At 49.5% G+C, this 19435-nt stretch overlaps 1 protein-coding gene across 2 annotated transcripts in view; it reads right to left on the bottom strand.

The window, feature by feature from the left end:
* Window positions 1-19435, bottom strand: part of SLC24A4 (solute carrier family 24 member 4) — a 170153-nt gene that overhangs the window by 59265 nt on the left and 91453 nt on the right. For both annotated transcript variants that reach the window (XM_030319822.1, XM_030319823.1), the window contains exon 3: window positions 1697-1773. In XM_030319822.1, the coding sequence (XP_030175682.1) occupies window positions 1697-1773 (77 nt within the window). The remainder of the gene's footprint in view (window positions 1-1696; window positions 1774-19435) is intronic.

The raw sequence follows: 19435 nt of genomic DNA, 5'->3' as shown, positions 1-19435 counted from the left end.
CTATTCACAAAAATGGGAAAGGCCGGGCTGCTTCAGCAAAAACAACTGTGAAGTTGCTGAAGTAGCACACTGATTAATGGTGATTAAATCAACTGGAAGATCGGCTGTGGCCAAGGCCTCCAAGGCCTTATCTCCTGGAGCCCAGGTATGCTGTCCCTGGACCTAATTATCTTTGGGGGGAAAGCAAAAAGAAACAAATACCGGGGGTATGGGTCAAGAAGAGAGACTCTTCTATAAAAATCTCAGGATATGGACTTGAATTCACCGCCCACCCCCCCATAAATTCTCCCCAACATCATCTCCCAGGCAAAGGGTGATCTGTGGGACCCCAGCTCTCTTGATTCCCTCAGAAACACTCAAGAGAAAAGGAGGCCAAGAAGGCACCACACTGCCCAGGCCAGGAAATTCTGAGAAGCTTCCTAGTGTCGCAGACGACAACTGGCTCCAAAGCTTGAGCCTTTTCTTGCTCTAAAGAAGGGGTCAGCAAAGTTTTGTTTGTTTTTTTTTTTTAGCAAAGTTTTTCTTAAACGGCGAATATTTTCGTATTGACAGGCCACGCAGTCTCCACCGCAATGACTCTGCTGCGTTAGAAGAGTACACGGAGTGGGTAGGGCTGAGTTCCAATAAAACTTGATTCACAAAAACAGGAGGTGGGCTGGATTGGGCCCTCCAGCCACAGTTTGGGAATGTCTGCTCTCCAGGGTTTCTGCAAAATTCCCGAGGTGTTCTCAGGTTCAGGAGAAAAGGCTTTGTGTCAGCAATGCCAAGACGTTCATGGGGCAGAGCACCAGAACTACGGGACTAATTTGCCAAACCCACACCCTTTCAGTGAAAGGGGAGGGTGCAGGAGAGCCAGGGGAAGTGGGAAGATAATAACTGTCACAGAAATACCCAGGACTGTCATTCAATATACTGGGTGGGGTTTAGCAGCCACAGATAGTCCAGAAATGACAGGAATGGCTGTGCCCCGAGAAAACTTTATTTACAAACATGGGCAGCGGCTGCAGGCTGTAGTTCGCCTACTCCCGTCACAGGAGAGCTGACTTTGACCTGTGACTTAGGTTTGGACCCGCTGTTCCTCTTGGAATTGTTGTTTGAACGCCACCACTTGTCACCAAGGCGCATCTAAATACAGAGGGGAATTGGAGAAGTGCGCCAAAGTTTTCAATTATAGATTTATGGCAGGGTGGTGAAATTGGGGGGGGGGGGGCGGGGAATCCCAGCAATCATGTATAGGGCGCTTTTTTTTTTTTTTTTGAATTTAGTGACTTTATTTTTTTTTATTATATGAAATTTATTGTCAAATTAGTTTCCATAAAACAGCCAGTGCTCATCCCAAAAGACGCCTACAGGGCGCTTCTTGACTCACATGCACGCGTGCTCACAACGTCTGGGAAAGAGGCTGTCACTCCCTTTTTATAAAAGCAGAAGATGGGGCACAGGAAGACGGGACTTCGGGGTCACTTGCTGTGCAACCCCGAGCAAGCCACCTGAGATCTTTAAGATTTCTTTTCATCTTCTTTTCTTTTTTCTGGCGGGGAGGGTTAAAATGGGTCCAGGATCCGTTCTCCTCGCGGGGCGCTTCCAAGGGTGGGACATCTTTGGCACGCCAGGGCTCTGCTGTGCTCTGCACACAGGCGTCACCTGCCGGAGGTTTAGGAACATCCCAGCCCCTCCCCCCCACGCGGCCACTTACTCCGAGGATGTGCAGCAGGACGGCTCCGTGCTGTCGCTCCTTATTGGAGAACAGGTCTGTGGGGAACTCATGAATCGCTGCAAGACAAGGGGACAGAGTGTTAGTCTCAGTGGGCCTCCCGATGGGACGGCCGCCCTTGCAGTCTGAGTCTGGAACTGCAGAGTCTGTCGGGCCGGGAACCGCCCCAAGGGAGGGGGCCAGCCGGCTGACCTGTGCTCTCCAGTAAACGTTGCTGAACACGAATTATCCACAGACATCTTAGAAACTCGAGGTGATCAAGCTTACCACAGCCCTCGCAGTTTTCTGACGTAGGAAACACTTCCCGCCCACGAGGATGGCAAAGACAAATAACGACAAATGCGGGCAAGGACGTGGGGATACCGGAGCCCTGGTAACTGCTGGTGGGAGAGTAAAATGGGACAGCACTGTGGGGAAACAGTCTGGCAGGTCCTCAAAACGTTAGACTGAAGAGTTGCCACGGGCCCCAGGGAGTCGACTCCCAAGTATCTGCCCAAAGGAAAACACGTCCACACAAAACTTGCACACGAGTGCTCATGGCAGTGTGATTCATGATCGCCTCGAAGTGGAAACACCCCAAAGAGCCACCAGTGAATGAACGGATAAATAAAGCGTGGTCCATCCAATGGAACAGTATTTGGCACTAAAAAGGAAGGAAGCAAAGGGGCACCTAGGTGGCTCCGTCGGTTAAGCGTCCGACTTCGGCTCAGGTCACGATCTCACGGTTTGTGGGTTTGAGCCCCGCGCCGGGCCCTGTGCTGACATCTCGGAGCCTGGGGCCTGCTTGTCATTCTGTGTCTCCCTCTCTCTCTGCCCCTCTCCCACTTGTGCTGTCTCTCTCTCTCAAAAATAAATAATAAACAATAAAAAAACTTTAAAAAGAAAAGAAAGGAAGTACTGATAGATGATGGAAGAAACTGGAAGAACCCTGGAAATGGTATGCCACGTGAAAGAAGCCAGTCGCACAAGACCACATGTTGTAAGATTCCATTAATATAAAATGGCCGGAATACGTAAATCTATTTGGTAGATTTGTGGTTGATTAGGACTGGGAGGTATGAGGGCTTGGGGGGTAACAGGTAAGGTGGGCAGGGTTTCTATCTGGGTTAATGAAAGTGTTCTAAAATTGTGGTGATGCTTGCATAATTATGAATATGCTTAAGAGCCACTCAAGTGTGTAACTTTAAATAGATGGATTGTACGGTATGTGAGTTAAATAAATTAAATAAAGCTGTTACTGTGGCAAACTTCAAACTTGCTGTCCCAGGATTCTGGGAGATCACCCGTTGCCACAGTCAGATCAGAATTGAGAAGCAGGCTTATTCCCTCACTCTGGAGTCATTTCTGGTCCCCGGCCTGCCCCCCAGAGTTCAGGGACACGTGTTCTCCTGCAAAGCCCTTTCGGCTTGTCCAAAGCTCACTGGTCCCTCTTCTCCACCTCTCCGACCACCCATGACGGATCTGTCACTCCAAATGGGGAAGCCAAGATCCCAAAGAGGTCAGGTGACATCGGCTGGGTTGGGGATGGCAGTGCTGGCAGGACAAACCCCCTGTCCCCGCCCGCCCCCCTCCCCCATGCTGTGGACTCTCTCTGTGGAGCCACACACACAGGGAAAATCATCAGTGGGAGTGAGGCTCCAGGTAAGTCTTGGGGCATGACCCCAGGCTGAGGTGTAGCAAGGTAGGGATGAGGTCTGAGAGCATTGGCCCCTGTCCCCTCATCCCCTGGACCCCTCAGCCACCAGGTGCTTCCACTGGCATACCGCCATCTTGGATCATTGGGTACCAGGTCATAGCCCCTCCTTTGTCCCCAAGAATACCTTGCTGGGGTGGGTACCACCACTCCTGTTACAGGCTCTCATCATCCTTGGATGGTGGTAGGTGGCCCTGTGATGTGCAGAGCCTTCTGCATCAGAAACCAAGCACTTGGCTTTGGGGTATCACCCTTGACATTCCCAAGGGATCTGGGCCACTCGTTTGCTTCTTGGGCCTCAGAAAGTTCACAGATAATTAAGGAATAATTCCTTCTCACCCCACCTGCCCATTCAAGATGACCAATGGATAACTACATTGTGAATGTCATTTCTACAAGTCTTCTGTCAGACACTCCCACACCCCCACGTCTCCATCACATCCAGCTAGACTGGAAGCTCCGGGAAGGCAGGGCTCCACACTGCCCCGTATTACATTCTCAGGGCCTTAGCCAGGCCTGGCACACAGCAAATTCCCAAAACGCTTTAACAGTCAACTGAATAAGGGTGCTGGGGGTGGGGGGTGCGGCTCAGTTGGTTAAGCATCCGACTTGGGCTCAGTTCAAGACCTCACGGTCCGTGAGTTCACGCTCTGTGTCCAGCTCAGAGCCTGGAGCTTATTTCGGATTCTCTCTCTGCCCTTCCCCACTCGTGCTCAGTCTCTGTCTCTCTCAAAAATAAACATTAGGAGGGGCGCCTGGGTGGCGCAGTCGGTTAAGCGTCCGACTTCAGCCAGGTCACGATCTCGCGGTCCGTGAGTTCGAGCCCCGCGTCAGGCTCTGGGCTGATGGCTCGGAGCCTGGAGCCTGCTTCCGATTCTGTGTCTCCCTCTCTCTCTGCCCCTCCCCCGTTCATGCTCTGTCTCTCTCTGTCCCAAAATAAATAAAAAACGTTGAAAAAAAAAATCTAAAAAAAAAAAATAAACATTAGGGGAGCCTGGGTGGCTCAGTCGGTTAAGCATCTGACTTCGGCCCAGGTCATGATCTCACGGTCTGTGAGTTCGAGCCCTGCATTGGGCTCTGTGCTGACAGCTCAGAGCCTGGAGCCTGCTTCACATTCTGTGTCTCCTTCTCTCTCTGACCCTCCCCCGCCGTTCATGCTCTGTCTCTCTCTGTCTCAAAAATAAACATGTAAAAAAATTAAAAAAATAAACATTAAAAAAATTAAAGTCAACTGAATAAAAAATAGTAAACTACTAACAACCCATATTCTCTTATCCTATTAGAATGCTTTCATTACCCTTACAGACCCCTTGAACACTTAGAATGACACCTGGTTCATAGCGGGTGCTCAATAAATGCTTGTAAATATACTCTCTAGGACAAAAATCTCTTCTCTGGAAATATAATTTGGCCCTAAGCTCTGAAAATGATGACTTCTCCCTTATATGGAAAATCTTCTGTTTTTTAAGACCAGATTCTCCCACAAGACATGGAAAACATCAGCTCCCCAGACACCCAGAAAATGTTCCCACTTTAAAACAAGCAGCATTTAATGAAAGATGGATTCTTTCTCTTCTCTGGGGTATTTTTCCTTCTGTAATCTAAATTCTTTAATAAAACTGCTGCTGTCATTTCAATGGCAGGGGTCTGCTTCAAGGTCTGTCGGCTCAGAGATGATAATTATAAAGGAAGGGGCTCAGCATTCCTGCGGCCAGGGCCTTGTTTCCAGGAGAAACGTAACAGCCTAGGATATTTTGGTGCAGATCAATGGACATTTCTGCACCGAACATTCGACACTGTTCCTGATTCTCCAAATCTGTGTTCAGAGAGCTGGTGATTTATTCAATCCTGGGAATTCTTTGAAAATTAGAATGAAGTAATGCGCCTTTCTGCCGTGAGGATGTATCAGCTGGGCTCCGGGAAGGGGGAGATATGGATTATAAATGGCTTTGTCCTTGGTAGGAACAGGCTTCTATTGGTTCAGCCACAGCCTCTTGCTCTGCGACCCCCTGCGTAGGCTGGAGGGCTGGGGGGGGGGGGGGGGAACATGCCATCCATGCCTTAATTTTGCCAGCAAAGATGGTGTAACCAGCACACCTACCAGCTGCTAATGACCCATTGCCCTCTGCACCCACCCAAGTCTTCTGGACACACGATGAACTCATGAGGCAGGCCCTGTAGCCATGAAGGTCCCTGTTTTCCAGATGAGGCTCAGAGGGGGCAGTGAGCAGCTTGGGGACCCCAGCCACATAAGCCAGGATGCACAGCGGGACCCTGAGCTCCTTGTCTAGGATTAAGGGCTGCCTCTAACCCAGACGGAGATCCCACTGTAAAGGGGGTTGGAAGACCTGAATGGGAGTTCTGATGCAACTGCCCACAGGCTTGTGGGGCCCCGGCTGTGTTCGTCCCTCTATTTCTTCAGGAGCCATCTGCTGCCACACAAAGTGGTGGAACGCTCACTGCTACTATGTGGTTAGGAGCGGGCAGATGGCCACCCTGCCCTCCCCAGTCGGCAGCTGGTAGCTGGGACCAGTCCACTTCTCAGTTCAGGAATCGAAGCTTCTAGAAACTGGCGTCTGGGCAGCAGACCACGGAGCAGGCACAGCAGGTACCTGTCCGTCCCACCTCCATCGCGAACAGCAGGAACTTTAAACCACAGACAGCCTATGCACCTGCTCAGGGCCCTGTCTTTAGAAGCAGATGACAGGTTTCAGGAAAGGCCTCTGCCCCTCTCCTATTACTCTCATGACCTTGGCAAGTTGCTTAACACCTCAGGGATTGTCCCCTCATCTGTAAGTGGTTATCGCCATGCCCACCGGCTGCGGTAAGGGTTAAGGGATGCAGGCAACTCTGCACGGCACTCCGGCACTCCGTGTCATTCAGAACGGTTACCTTACAGACTCCACACTTGATGCAAGTCTGCCCCCACCCCCGTTCCAGACAACGAGCCTTGGGTTTGTGAAAGCAAAAGGGAAGACAAAACCAGCTTAGTGGGGAAGAGCAAGAGACCGCGGAGATCAGACCCGGCCACATCAGGGTCTGGATGCTGCTGCTACTTAATCCTGGCTTCCTGAGAAAAACTCCTCTCCTGGCCTTGCTGGGATCAGGAGACCCTGGGCCACGTTCAAGGGTGCGGCGATGCTTGCAATGTCTGCAAGGGGCCGAGCCGCCCCGTCTGCTCAAATCCCCACCAGGGAGGACGGAGGAATCAAGAGGGCAGGTGCATGCGGCTTTTGAGGCCATGCCTAAGCCTTTAAGCTGCAGAAATCCGACAGCGGTGGGTGTGGGGGAAAAGATCTGCCTTCAGGTGGAGCTGAGCTCAGGAAACCAGGGATGATCCCAGTACCCTGACACCTGCAGACGGGGGTTGGGGGAGCCCGGGGCGAGAGGAAGGGAGGGAAAGCTGCCGGAGACCCAGCAACCACTGCCCACCTCCCTTTTAGGATTCTTTCCTTTGAACTTGGGTGCCCAGAGCCGGCTTCTCCATCACTCTAGGTTCTGAACACACCCCTCTCCTTACATTACACCTCGGGCGTGAACCTTCTAGTCTGCCCACACTCCGCTGGGTCCAGGGCGGGTGGGAGCTGGGGAGAGGTCTTTCCTGCCAGGTGCCTTCCTGAACATCGGAGGGAAAACTTTAAGACCCCTGGGGACAAAAGCCTCTGCCACCCTCCCTCCACCACCAGCGACCTAACACCTTATAAATGAGACCCCTAGGCACACTTGACTTTCTCTGTGGACAAGCTCACATGGATAATGCCATTCTATTTCAGGAACCCTGAGTTCATGTTACCCCTTCAAGGCTCCGTACTTTTGCCAACAGTGCTGCTAGTTTTCAAAACGTATTAATTTGTTCAAGCATTTGCCGAGCACCCTCGGTAGATGTCAGGCCTTCTGGGCATGGGCAGACGGGATCCCGATGCATCTGTGAGCATCCGCAGGCCTGGCATTTTTTCATCCTGGAGCGTGATTGGACCTTCAAAGAAAGGCAAAGTTATCCAGAAAGCGGTAGGTTATCAAGATGGCAGACGCCCTGCTCCTGAAAGAGCCCAATATGAATTTCTTGAGCATTTACTGTGTGCGGGACACAAGCATTTACTACGAGCATCCCAGACGTGCGCTTGAGGGGCTGGTGCAAGTTAGACAAGTAGACGAAAGACTGAGAGATGACGAGAAGCTTGCAAGAATGACGGGGAGCGAACCAAGCCAGGGTTGGGGAGGGGGTTACTGACGCGAGGGGGGAGGGGGAACACAAGCCCATGGAGAGAGTGGCGCCCACATCAAGTCTCGAAGGCTGCGTTACAAACTTCTCAAAGCCCTCTCATCTGTCACATCAGTCCTGAGAAGACCGTCATCCCCATTTTCTTGATGACAAAATAGAGGTTCTGAAAAGCTAAACGAGGCGCCTGTGGTCACGCAACCAAGGTTTGGCACAAGCGAGGACAGGGGGACACAGGCCGGGAGCCCAACCGACACCAGTCTCTCCATCAGAGCATTCTGCCCGCAACAGGTGCACATCTCAGAACTCGAGTCTCCTTTACCCAAGGACAGGCTCCGTACCCCTGCAAGCTCTGAGGACCACAGCCAGAAGTCACATTCCTAAAAACAGCACCACACACGTTACAGGTCCATTCCGATGACAGTCTGCGAGCCGCCCGTGCAGAGGTCTTGTCCGTCACTCCATGGGTCTACGGAAACCCATCACTCATCTTTCTCAACATACTTGAAACGTTTAATAAAACTGACCACGCCCTACTTATGATGTATGAACATATGAATGATCTATCCACCCACCCACATTACACACAGAATTCATTCTTCGGGGCGTGCATTTCTACGGGTCTTGGGACATCCACCACCACGCCCCGAGACAGCAGAGTTCCATCATCCCCCAAATTCCCTCGTGCTGCCTTTTTGTAGTCAAACCCTCCTCTGCACCCCAACTCCTGGCAGCTACTGGTGTCTCCTTTTCCCATAGACTGCCTTTCCTAGAATGTTCTGTCAGTGGAATCATACAACATGCAGCCTTTCTTTTGGCTTCTTTCACCCCTTCTGGTCTTGCTTCTTTTACTTGGCAAAATGTACCAGGATCCACCCACATTGCTGTGTGATCCCACCTTCACACGATGCTCTCACTTCGTTTCTTTGACACCCCCCCCCCGCTTGCACAGTGTCCTTCAGAAGCCCCTCCTTTGTGGGACCCCAAATACTGTGGTTCTCAGGGCTCTGCCCAAGCCCTCTTCTCCATCTACGCACTTTCCCCAGGTGGCCTTGGCCTTGAATTCCTAATCTCTGCAGACATCTCCCAAATCCCAACCTTTGCTGAGCTCAAGACCAACATACCCAGGTGCCAACCGGTCATCACACCTTAGCCGTCCTATAAGTACCTTAAACCGTCCCCGGTGAGTGGCCCACCATCCATGTTGCTCTGCACGCAAGAAATCCCGGCGCTGTCCCTGATGACCTCCTCCTCCCCCACGCCCTGTGATGGGTGGACAGGGCCAAGGGCACCCAGCTTCCATTTCAACTTCCTTCCACGCACCTTCCTGTCAGGGACGCTAGACAGCGCACAGGCTGTGCACTGCATAGTCACACGTTCACACATACCGGCCCTATTTCCTGTCCTGTGGAGTCTGGACGACCTTGAAGCTAAGCGTTCAGAAGGAGAAGCAGGTTCTGCCAAGCCAGGGGGCTCAGAGGGAAGAAAAGACACAGAGGGGTTCTTCCGCCGGCGACCAAGGTTATAAAGCCCATGTGTTGAGAGGCTCTCCTGGCAACAGCACCCACTTCCGTATTCCCCCACAGGATGTCTTTGAACTTGATCATCCCACTTCCAACTCCTGTTCCTTTAGCCTCTCTTGCAACTTTGTAAACACATAATTCCCTGAATTCCTTTCTGTTTAAAAATATGGAGAATGGCTTCTATTTCCTGTACTGAACACTGACTGACACTCTGTCCTACTATTTTTTTCAAGTTTATTTATTTCGACAGAGAGAGAGAATGAATGAATGAATGAATGAATGAATGAATGAATCCCAAGCAGGCTGTGCAATGTCAACGCAGAGCCTGACACAGGGCTCCATCTCATGACCCTGGGACCATGACCTGAGTTGAGATCCAGAGTTGGATACCTAACCGACTGAGCCATCCAGGTGCTCCACACTCTGCCCTCTTTTAGCCAATGCTCCTTAAGGTCCTGGCCATCTTACTTCCTAACCAGCTTGAGTTCACCCACCTCTCCGTCTCCACCAACCTCTCCCGATGTGCCCCTTTCTGTGTTCCACACAGAGCCAGACCAGTTCCTCCACATGCGCATATGGCCTGAAACCCTTCCGTGGTTTCCAATTGCTCTTAGGATAAATGCCCAAACCCGCATGGTGTGGCCCGGACAATCTCTCGTCTTCTCAAGCCACCTGCCCTCCCACACTGGCTCTGCTCCGGCTTCACCGCTCAAGCCTGTGAGCTGTTGGATCCTGGCACGAGGTGGGTGTTCAGGACACGTCCACGGAGTGAATATGTGTCTGGCTTTCCACCTCCCTTCGGACACAAACCTGAGAGCTGCTAGAACGAGCTCTGCCCCAAGGATATCTAGGAGACAGGCTGGCTGGCCCTGCTTTCTCGGCTCTGGGCTTCCAAAGTGCTGCTTGGATGCTGGACCATGACCTTGCCCAGAAGGAAAGTGCTGGACGGAGATGTGCTTCCATTAAATGCTGATCCTTCCCCGACCTTTCAATTAGTCGATTCTCTTTAGGGAATACAAACTGTGAATTGAATTTTTCAAAACAGAAAAAAATTGCCTCAAAACACGCCATTCTCTCTCTGCTTTCTACCTTAGTTAAAAATAGCCCCACGTTCTAAGCCCTGACGTTTATTCTGAAACTATGCAAGTGAGACCGTAAGGCTGGAGAGTAATTTAAATAGCTTCAAACTTCCATCATTTCAACTTGTGTGTTTTAGAAACCACCCAAGTGCCAGAAACCAAAAGCAAAAAGAAAAAAAAAATCGTGATTTTCCCCCAATTCTATGGTTTAAAATAACTTCGCTAAGAATTTTATACCTTTCATGGGCAATAGTTGGAATGTCTAGGTTTTATCATCACCCTCATGTCTCAAACAGGAGCAAAAATAATTAAATCATTGGCCTAACCAGCTTGAAAAGGAGTTTAAAATCCTATCTTTTTTTTTTTTCCCCAGCACATTCCAAAAGAGATTAAGCACCACCAAAAATAAAAATTTGATTGGAAGATCCAGCAGCAGGATCGCCCTCTCCAGGAGCAACCGCCACGGAATTTTAGGGCTGGAAGAGGTTCCAGATGCTACGTGGCCCAGTTGTCCTTCACCCAGGACAGGGCATTGGGCTTATCAAAATTGGGGGCGGGGGGACATTCTCTAAGCCAACACCGCCATCCCCAACTCTGTCCCTAGCCTGATGCTGAATTTCCTTATCCTGTCCGTAAGAACCACTTAACTTCCCATTTTAAGGGGGAGAAAAGCACACTGACGTCCAGAGAGGTCAAGGGCTTTCTTTACCCAGCATCCCAGCTGGTTAGCAACAGAACTCCAAGAGCCCAGAGAGATAAGTAGACAATGGCCACGGCACACAGGACCACAAAACTCGGACTGCTGTGCCTGCAGGAAGCCCAAAGAACCACGACTGGCCCAGACGGTCAGGGCTCAGTCAGCAAGCCTCCTGCTCGTCGCCACTACCAACTCAAGACCGGCCAGAGAAAGCTAATATGCTCCCTGTAACAGACTGAATAAAACTCATGCCCAGCAGGCACGTTATTTAGAAATTAGGTGTGTTATCCTGGGAGGGCTGCTGCAACAAAATACCACCGGCTGGAGGGCTTCAACAACAGAAATTCGTTTCCTCGCACTTCTGGAGGCTGGACATCCAAGATCGGGTTGCCCCCCGGGGTTGGTGTCTGGTGAGGCTTCTCTTCCTGACTTGGGGACTGTGGTCTTCCTGCTGTGTCCTCACGTGGCCTCCTCTGTGTGCGTGCAGAGACTGTGAGCTCTGGAATCTCTCCCTCTTCCAAGGACCGGTCCTATTGGATTAGGGCCCCAGCCTTATAACCTCATGTTACCTTAATTACCTACCAAGGTGCTCTCTCCAAATACGGTCACATGGAGGTTAGGGCTTCAACATACGGACTGGGCAGTGAGGTGGGGAGACATAATTTTGTCTGTAACATAGGGTCTTTGCCGATGCAATTATTTAAATAAAAATGAAGTCATACTGGATTAGGGTGGTCCCCAAATCCACTGACTGGTGTCCTCATAAGAGGAAAGGACACACGAAGACACAGAGAAGGCAGGTGGTGACGAACTCAGAGACCGCAGTGACGTGTCCAGCAGCCAAGGAACACCAAGGATGGATGTGGCCACCAGAAACCAGAGCAGAGACAGCAGACAGATTCCCCCCAGAGCCTTCAGGAGGAACCAACCCTACGGACACCTTGATCTCAGACTTCTGGCCTCTAGAACAAGGACACAATACGTTGATTGTTTTAAGTCACCCAGTTTGCGGTAATGTTACACCAGCCCTAGGAAACAGACATACTCCCCAAACCAATGGCATGAGATGTCCTGCTTCTAGTTCACCCTCCGCCAGCCTCCCGTGCCAATGACCTCCCACCAGGGCACACCCTAGGCCTCTCCTGTTTTCATGATAAGGCTTTTCTACCCCCCTACCTGCCTGAGTCTCTGCCAAGGGCAAGCAGTGGTAGTGGACCCCCTTGCTACAGTACACGGAGCGAACAGCAGGGATGTGTTCTCATCTGGGTGGACTTTGTTCATCTGTATAATTCCACGGGCCGCTGGCTGTGTCTGGCTGTATTTCTCCCACAGTAGGTTGGGCGGTCTCATAGTGCCATGGGGACAATTCGTTCACCCCTCTTCCGCCCCCACCTCTGCTACAGGATCTGATAAAGAATGCACACAACGTATCTCAAGTTCATCAGCAACCGAGATTCTTATCCACATTACAACCACCAAACTCTGAGCCACTCACCAGCCACCACACAAGAGGTACTGAGTATATCAAGAGGACAGTGATTATTAGGGTGAACTGTTTCTACTTGGGGGACACAGATGCAATTTTTTGTTAGCATGATATGATGTTTTATGTATAAACCACAAACAGCAAATAGGTATGTATATGGGGCTTACTGTGTACCACGCCCTCTAAGTACCTGACACATAGTATTCCTTTTAATCCTTACAACAAGGGGCACCAGGGTAGCTCAGTTGGTCAGGTGTCCGACTCTTGATTTCGGCTCAGGTCGTGATCTCGTCGTAAGATCGAGTCCCTCATTGGGCTCTGCGCTTGCTCACTCTCTCTCAAAATAAATAAATAAACATTAAAAGTAATCCTTGGAACAAGCCTGTGAAATATTATCATCAGCTCCATTTTACAGATGGGCAAACTAGGGCACAGAAAGGTTAAGGAATTTACCCAAGGACACACAGCATCAGAGCCAAGAGTGATACATCTGGGTAATTCAGCTCTAAAATAGCACTTGACTGTCTATGAAGAACCAGAAAGTGTTTCTTCTCTTTGACCCAACTCATCACTGGCTTGTATTCTGTTATTCAAAATATAAGGGAAAGACCACACATGTGAAGATGCTCATTACCTCTAAAGATAAAACACTGAAGTCCCTAATCATCCAGTAGTAGGGAAATGGTTATGTAGTTGTGACACATTTCTCCGATCCCTCCACGAACATTTACTGGCATCTACCCCACCCCAGCATGGCTCTGTATCCTGGGAATGCATCCATGAACAAGAGAGGCAGAGCCCTTGCCCTCATGACAAATTTAGACAAAGCGTTATTGAAAAGACATTGGATGTGGAAATAAAACTAATTATAAATGAAAAAACACACACGATCGCGTGTGGTTTGCGTGCAGCTATGCACAAATAAGCGAATGAAAACAACCGGAAAGAAATATACCAAAACCAATCTAGCGGCTATAGCAGGTGGAGGAATTCTAAACGGCTTCCTCTTGCATGCCCCTCCCCACTCTGCATGCCCCCCCACTCCACATGCCCCCCCCTCCGCATGTGCCCCCCCACATGCCCCCCTCTGCATGCACCCCCCTCCACATGCACCCCCCTCTCTGCATGCACCCCCCCACACTCCACATGCCCCCTTCTCCGCATGCACCCCCCCACTCCACATGCCCCCCCACTCCGCATGTCCCCCCCACATGACCTCATCCTGACTAATTATGTGAAGACCCCATTTCCAAATAAAGTCACATTCAGGAATATCAGGACTTCAACATCTCTTTTTGGGGGATGCAGTTCAACCCACAACGGTGCTCATATTGTTGACTTGATTAACTCGATCTGTGGAACACAGGCGTAGAAAATAACTCCCCATAAAAGAGCTCTTAAGAAAACATAGCAACGGCCATCAGTAAGTCTTTCACATGCTCTAATTTTCTCAAGACAATCCTGATTCACATCTGCTGTCCAGAATGCTTAACGGTGCCCCTTCCCTCTCAAAAGTGTCTCAGTTTGGATGATACATTTCATGGTCACTCTGCTCATTAGGAGTTCAGTTACCTGGAGCAAATATTAATACCAATTAGCTAACAGAGTTCAAATTAACCTGTGTCGATACGCCAGGAAAGACCTTCATCATTTCTAACACAGACACTCAATATACCCTTATCCTGGCCGGCCTCAAGTTCAACAAGGTAAGTGAATACTTGCTGGGGAAAGACAAGTGCGGAGCACGACCCCCAAGAACACTCAGACCTAGGCAAGGATGGATGAGTTAAGAGTGAGCAGGGGTCCCGGCCCCCTGCTAACCAGTAAGGGACCTGGGGGAGGTTGGAACGGCCCTTCCCTTTACCTGGTGCAGAGGTCAGGGCCAAGCTCTGTGCTGGAAGGGATGGTTAATCTCATGTGGCAACCCGGCTCAGCTACAGCACCCAATCATTTAATCAAACACAAATCTAGGTGTTTCCATGAAGGTGTTTTGCGAATGTGGTTAACATCTACCACCCAGCGTCTAACTGACTTTAAGGAGATTGCCCCTGATAACATGGCTGGGCTTCATCTCATCAGATGAAGGCCTTTCGAGCAAAAATTCTGCCTCAAGACTGAAACGTCAGCTCTTGCTTTGAGAGTTTCTAGCCTGCCTGCCCATCCTACAGATTTCAGACTTGCCAGTCTCTGTAATGACATAAACCAATTTCCTGGACCTAAATCTTGTTATGAGTGTGCGTATGGATGTGCCTCTTACTGGTTCTTTTTCTCTGGAGAATTCTGACTGATACACTGGACCTTGGCAAACTGGGCCTGGGAAGTGGAGAATGAGGAGCTGTTCCTCCTGTCCCCTGGATGAGGCAGAAGCCAGAGGCCAGGAGTCAGAGGGACAAGTACATAGAGTTCGCAGAGGGACCTGCCAGGCTACTCTCACCATTTGATAACCCACAGCTGTAGGTCAGCGTCACCCCCTCAGCATCCTTAGGTCACTCCCTGTCTCCCCACTCCACCCCCTGGGGGTTTCCCGTTTGGCCATCTTTCTCTTTGGCACAATCCTGCCTCTCCCCCAGGGGACCTCAAAACAAGAAGCATCTAGCCAGGATTCAGCACAGACAGGGGCTGAGTTCATCAGTCCTGTTTGGGAAGGCACAGTGAGATCCTCCTGGAAACAGATTGGTTTCTCCCCTCCTACAGTTGCTTGTACATCAGTCAGTCCCTCAGTGAGCACTGGCCAAGGAATTATGTGGTCCTTATAGACACTTACACATTTAACAAGCCCAACTAGTCGCTATAGTTCAAACAACAGGGTAAAGCAGGGGCGCCTGGGTGGGTGGCTCAGTTGGTTAAACCTCCGAGTCCTGATTTCAGCTCAGGTCATGATCTCACAGTTCACGGGATCGAGCCCCACATCAGGCTCTGTACTGACGGCACGGAGCCTGCTTGGGATTCTCTCTCTCCCTCTCTCTCTCTCTCTGCCCAACTCCCATGTGCATGCACTGTCTCAAAGTAAATAAGGATTTAAAAATAGGGTTAAACAAAATTGCAGGTAGAAAGGAAGGAACTGGAAGCTTAATGTATTTTCCAGAGGTCTCACATAGTAGGTGCTTAACTAAACATCTGTTGAATGATTGGCAGGTATGCTTTGGACATACAACCCCTCTTTCCTAAGATCTCAGAACAAAAAAAGTCTGCCTAATTCCTTCTAGGCTCTGGGCTTATTCTTGTCCTTGGCTTCTGTCAAAACATTTCCAATGAAGAGTCGCTAGGGTCTGAATTTTATTCTTGGCTTTCCTTTGTGAGCTTATGGAAAATTACTTAGCTCCTTAAGTTTCCACCAAACACTGTGAGGTTTGAGGAAGTTCTTAGCCTGTCATAAATGGGAGATTCATCTGAACCACAGAACAAAATCTAAGATAAAGCACACCAGCTCGTTGGAACTTTACCTGTGGCCATTTCTCTCCCTAGATGTTATCCCAGGCCCATCCCCTCCCCTTCAAAAAACATCAACCAAAATCAAGGTTCACGAGGCAGTAAAGAATCAGACAACATGCTGTATCAGGAGTCCAGAAAGTTCAATTCTGGCCTCAGTTGAGCCACTAACTCTGACAGACCTGACCTCAGTTTCCTCCCCAGTAAGAGGAGGGCTGAGGTAATCAGAGACATGGGACCACAACCGTTTCTCGGCTCAGTTCCACTCATGTCGAGTCCTCTTGCTGGAGAACGCCCAACACAAGGCAGGAAGGAAGCAAATCATTAAGCCACGGAAACAATTCTTGGCTTTCCTGCCAGCCCCCTCTCTTCCTCCACATACCTGCTCAACGCAGCCGACTTTTACCAGGGACGCCCCACTTTGTGTTTAGGTTAAAAAGTTAGAAATGGGGTGACACCCCCAAAGTCACTGACTTCTCTGACTTCTCACCTGCCATGCCCTGCCACCCCCACCCCCACCCCTCAAGTATTTCCACTTCACAGAAAGGATGGTAGGATTTCTCTACACCTCCGTAGAGTTCAAGGCCTTCAAATTTAAAATCCGTGCAGCCCTCAATTCCATCGCCCGCCATTTACGAGCCTATTCTGGGCCACAGGATGAAAGGCAAGAGCCTTGACCTTCCAGGCTGACCACCCAACATGGGGAGGAAGCCATCCCAGACTCAGGGCCAGAACTGGGAAGGTAACCGGCCCGCTGGCAGGGAGAGCCTGGCAGAGGAGCGTGTCGGCACGGGCTCTGGCTTTGGAGGGCGGTCAGGGGGTAGAACAGCTTCCAGAAAGTGGAACAGTAGGACTCCAGGCCTTCCTCAGGAGAATTCTGAGCGACGCCATCTCTGAGGAGGTGGGTCACCCAGGAGGCAGCCAATGCACTCCTTCCAACACGAGGTGAACGTCACCTTTCAAGGGTGAGTCTGCTTTTCAGAGGAAAAGTCAGTGTACAAGATGACGAGGAAACATTCTAACAAGGGCCTAAGAGTGACAAAATCCCAGCACACGCTGACATCTACACGAGTGGAGAATGTTCTCTAACATTTTTCTGTACTGGAATGTGGTCTGGGAACCTCTGTTTATCCATCCGTGAAAGGGGCAGAACAGAGAAAAGGAATAAGCATTTAAACACGTTTCAACAATCTGACCTTGTGACGATCAAGTATGTGGTCATTTTTCTACTGACTTCTTTTTCTAGTATTTTATAAAGAAACAAGGGTTTTTCATTTTGTTTTTTGTTTTGTTTTGTTTTTTTGCTACAGAAAGTTTGAGAAGCAGTCATCTGGGGATGTGGTTACCAACTGAGGGTAATTCTGTCTCCTCACCCCCACACCCAGCCTAGGTGACCTCTGGAAACATTTTTGGTTGGCAAAACTTAGGGCAGGGGTACTACTGGCATCTAGCGAATAAATGCCAGGGATGCTGACCACCTTACAAGGCATGAGACGGTGCCCCAAAGAATTATATAGCCCCAAATGCCAATAGGGTCCAGGTTGAGAAACACTAGTCCAGGGAATAAAATCAGTTAAAATGGTAGCTGCTGCCATTTTTCTAGATAGGTCTCCTGAGGCATGGGGAAACAAAAGCAAAAATAAACTACTGGGACTACATAAAAAAAAAAAAAAAAAGCTTCTGCATAGCATAGGAAACCATCAATAAAATAAAAATGCCACCTACTAAATGGGAGAAGTTATTTGCAAATGACATACCCGATAAAGGGTTAGTATCCAACATATATAAAGAACTGATACAGTTCAACATCAGAAAACCATAAATAATCCAAATAAAAATGGGCAGACAACCTGAATAGACATTTTTCCAAAGATATACAGATGTCAGATGTATAAAAAGATACCCAACACCACTCATTATCAGGTAAACACAAATCAAACCCACAACGAGATCACTTCACACCAGTCAGCATGGTGTGAAGGTAGGAAATGACAAGAGCTGGTAAGGATGTGGAGAAAAGGGAATTCTCGTGCACTGTTGGTGGGGATGTAAACTGGTGCAGCCACTGTGGAAAACAGTATGGAGGTTTCTTGAAAAACTGAAAATAGAATTCCCACATGATCTAATAATTCCAATATTGGGTAGCTACTCCACAGGACCTTTTCACTAATTTGAAAAGAGACAGAAACAACCCCAGTGTCCACAAATAGGTGAATGGATAAAGAAGACACGCATATATACACATACACACACAGTAGAATTTACACAGCCATAAAAAAAAAAAACAAAAAGAATGACATCATACCATTTGCAACAACATGGATGGACCTAGAAGGTATTATGCTGAGTGAAATAAGTCAGAGAAAGGCAAATACTACATGATTTCGCTTAGAAGTGGAATCTAAAAAGAAAACAAATGAACACACCAACAAAAAAGCAGAAACAGACCCAAAGGTACAGAAAGCTGACGGGTGCCCTCAGAGGGGATGGGAGTGGGAGGGGATGGGCAAAATGGGTGAAGGGTGGTGGGAGATACAGGCTTCCAGTTATGGAATGAATAAGTCACAGGGATGAAAGGTACAGCCTAGAGAATAGAGCCCAAGGTATTTTAACAGCACCGTATGGGGACAGATGGTAGTTACGCTTGTGGTGAGCACAGCCAGACCCAGGGTCACGTACAGAGCTGCTGAATCACTATGTCGTACACCTGAAACTAACAACAATGCGTTACAAAAAAATGGCAGCTTCTACTTTCGTCCACTGAACGCTGATGCCTACATTCACTCTGCCTCCTTGTAATTACGACCTGCCCACTCCCTGCCTCTCACACATGGTGTATCTATACCAGTCCACACGCTGTCCCCGCTCACAAAACTCTCTCTCCACCCAAACTGAGTGGCTAGGAACATGCCAGAAAATTCTGACTCCCGCCCCCTCCCCCTCTTCCCCACCCTCTCCTGAAAGTCTCATGAAATCAACTCAAATCCACACCGTTCAATAATGGCACATCTCTTGCCTATTTCTACCAACTTCCCTGTGCATCCCACCACAGCGGAAGATTTTTATTCTGCCAGTTGTGGTTCTGTGTGTGTGTGTGTGTAGGTTCCTATACAATGAGCAGGTCTGTCCCTGGAACTGAAACTGCCCCCGGTCCCGATTTTGGATTTCACTCCTTTGGATAAGTGCAGTGTGTGTGCAATCTATCAGGAGGATGTATGCTAGGGGCTGCAAGGGAATAAGGGTAAGTTAGCAGGCAATGTTCACAGTCTCCCACAGAGGGGGAAGCAGGTGGGGAGCGGAGGGTGGCTGGAACAAGACAAATGCCACGGGAGAGGTTTGAACAGCTTCAGTGGAACACAGAAGAGGGAACAATGAACTCTAACTCAGAAAAGGTGACTCAGAGAAGATGGGCAGACAGGAGAGCTGAGCTCTGGAGGATTTCCAGAGTCACGTCAGGAAGGGGGTGAGAGGCTTTCTAGGCAAAGGAATGAACTGGATGCTGCGGCAGGAAGGGGGAGGGAGCCCAGGAGGCCGGGAATGCTGCGCCATCAGGACCCAAGCGTTCTGGAAGGGAGGGGAACATGACAATGGGAAG

Source organism: Lynx canadensis, chromosome B3 (assembly GCF_007474595.2).
Source record: "Lynx canadensis isolate LIC74 chromosome B3, mLynCan4.pri.v2, whole genome shotgun sequence".
NCBI classification, from domain to species: domain Eukaryota; kingdom Metazoa; phylum Chordata; class Mammalia; order Carnivora; family Felidae; genus Lynx; species Lynx canadensis.
Note: the sequence above shows the minus strand (reverse complement) of the source record. Positions and strands in the feature narration are given on the sequence as shown.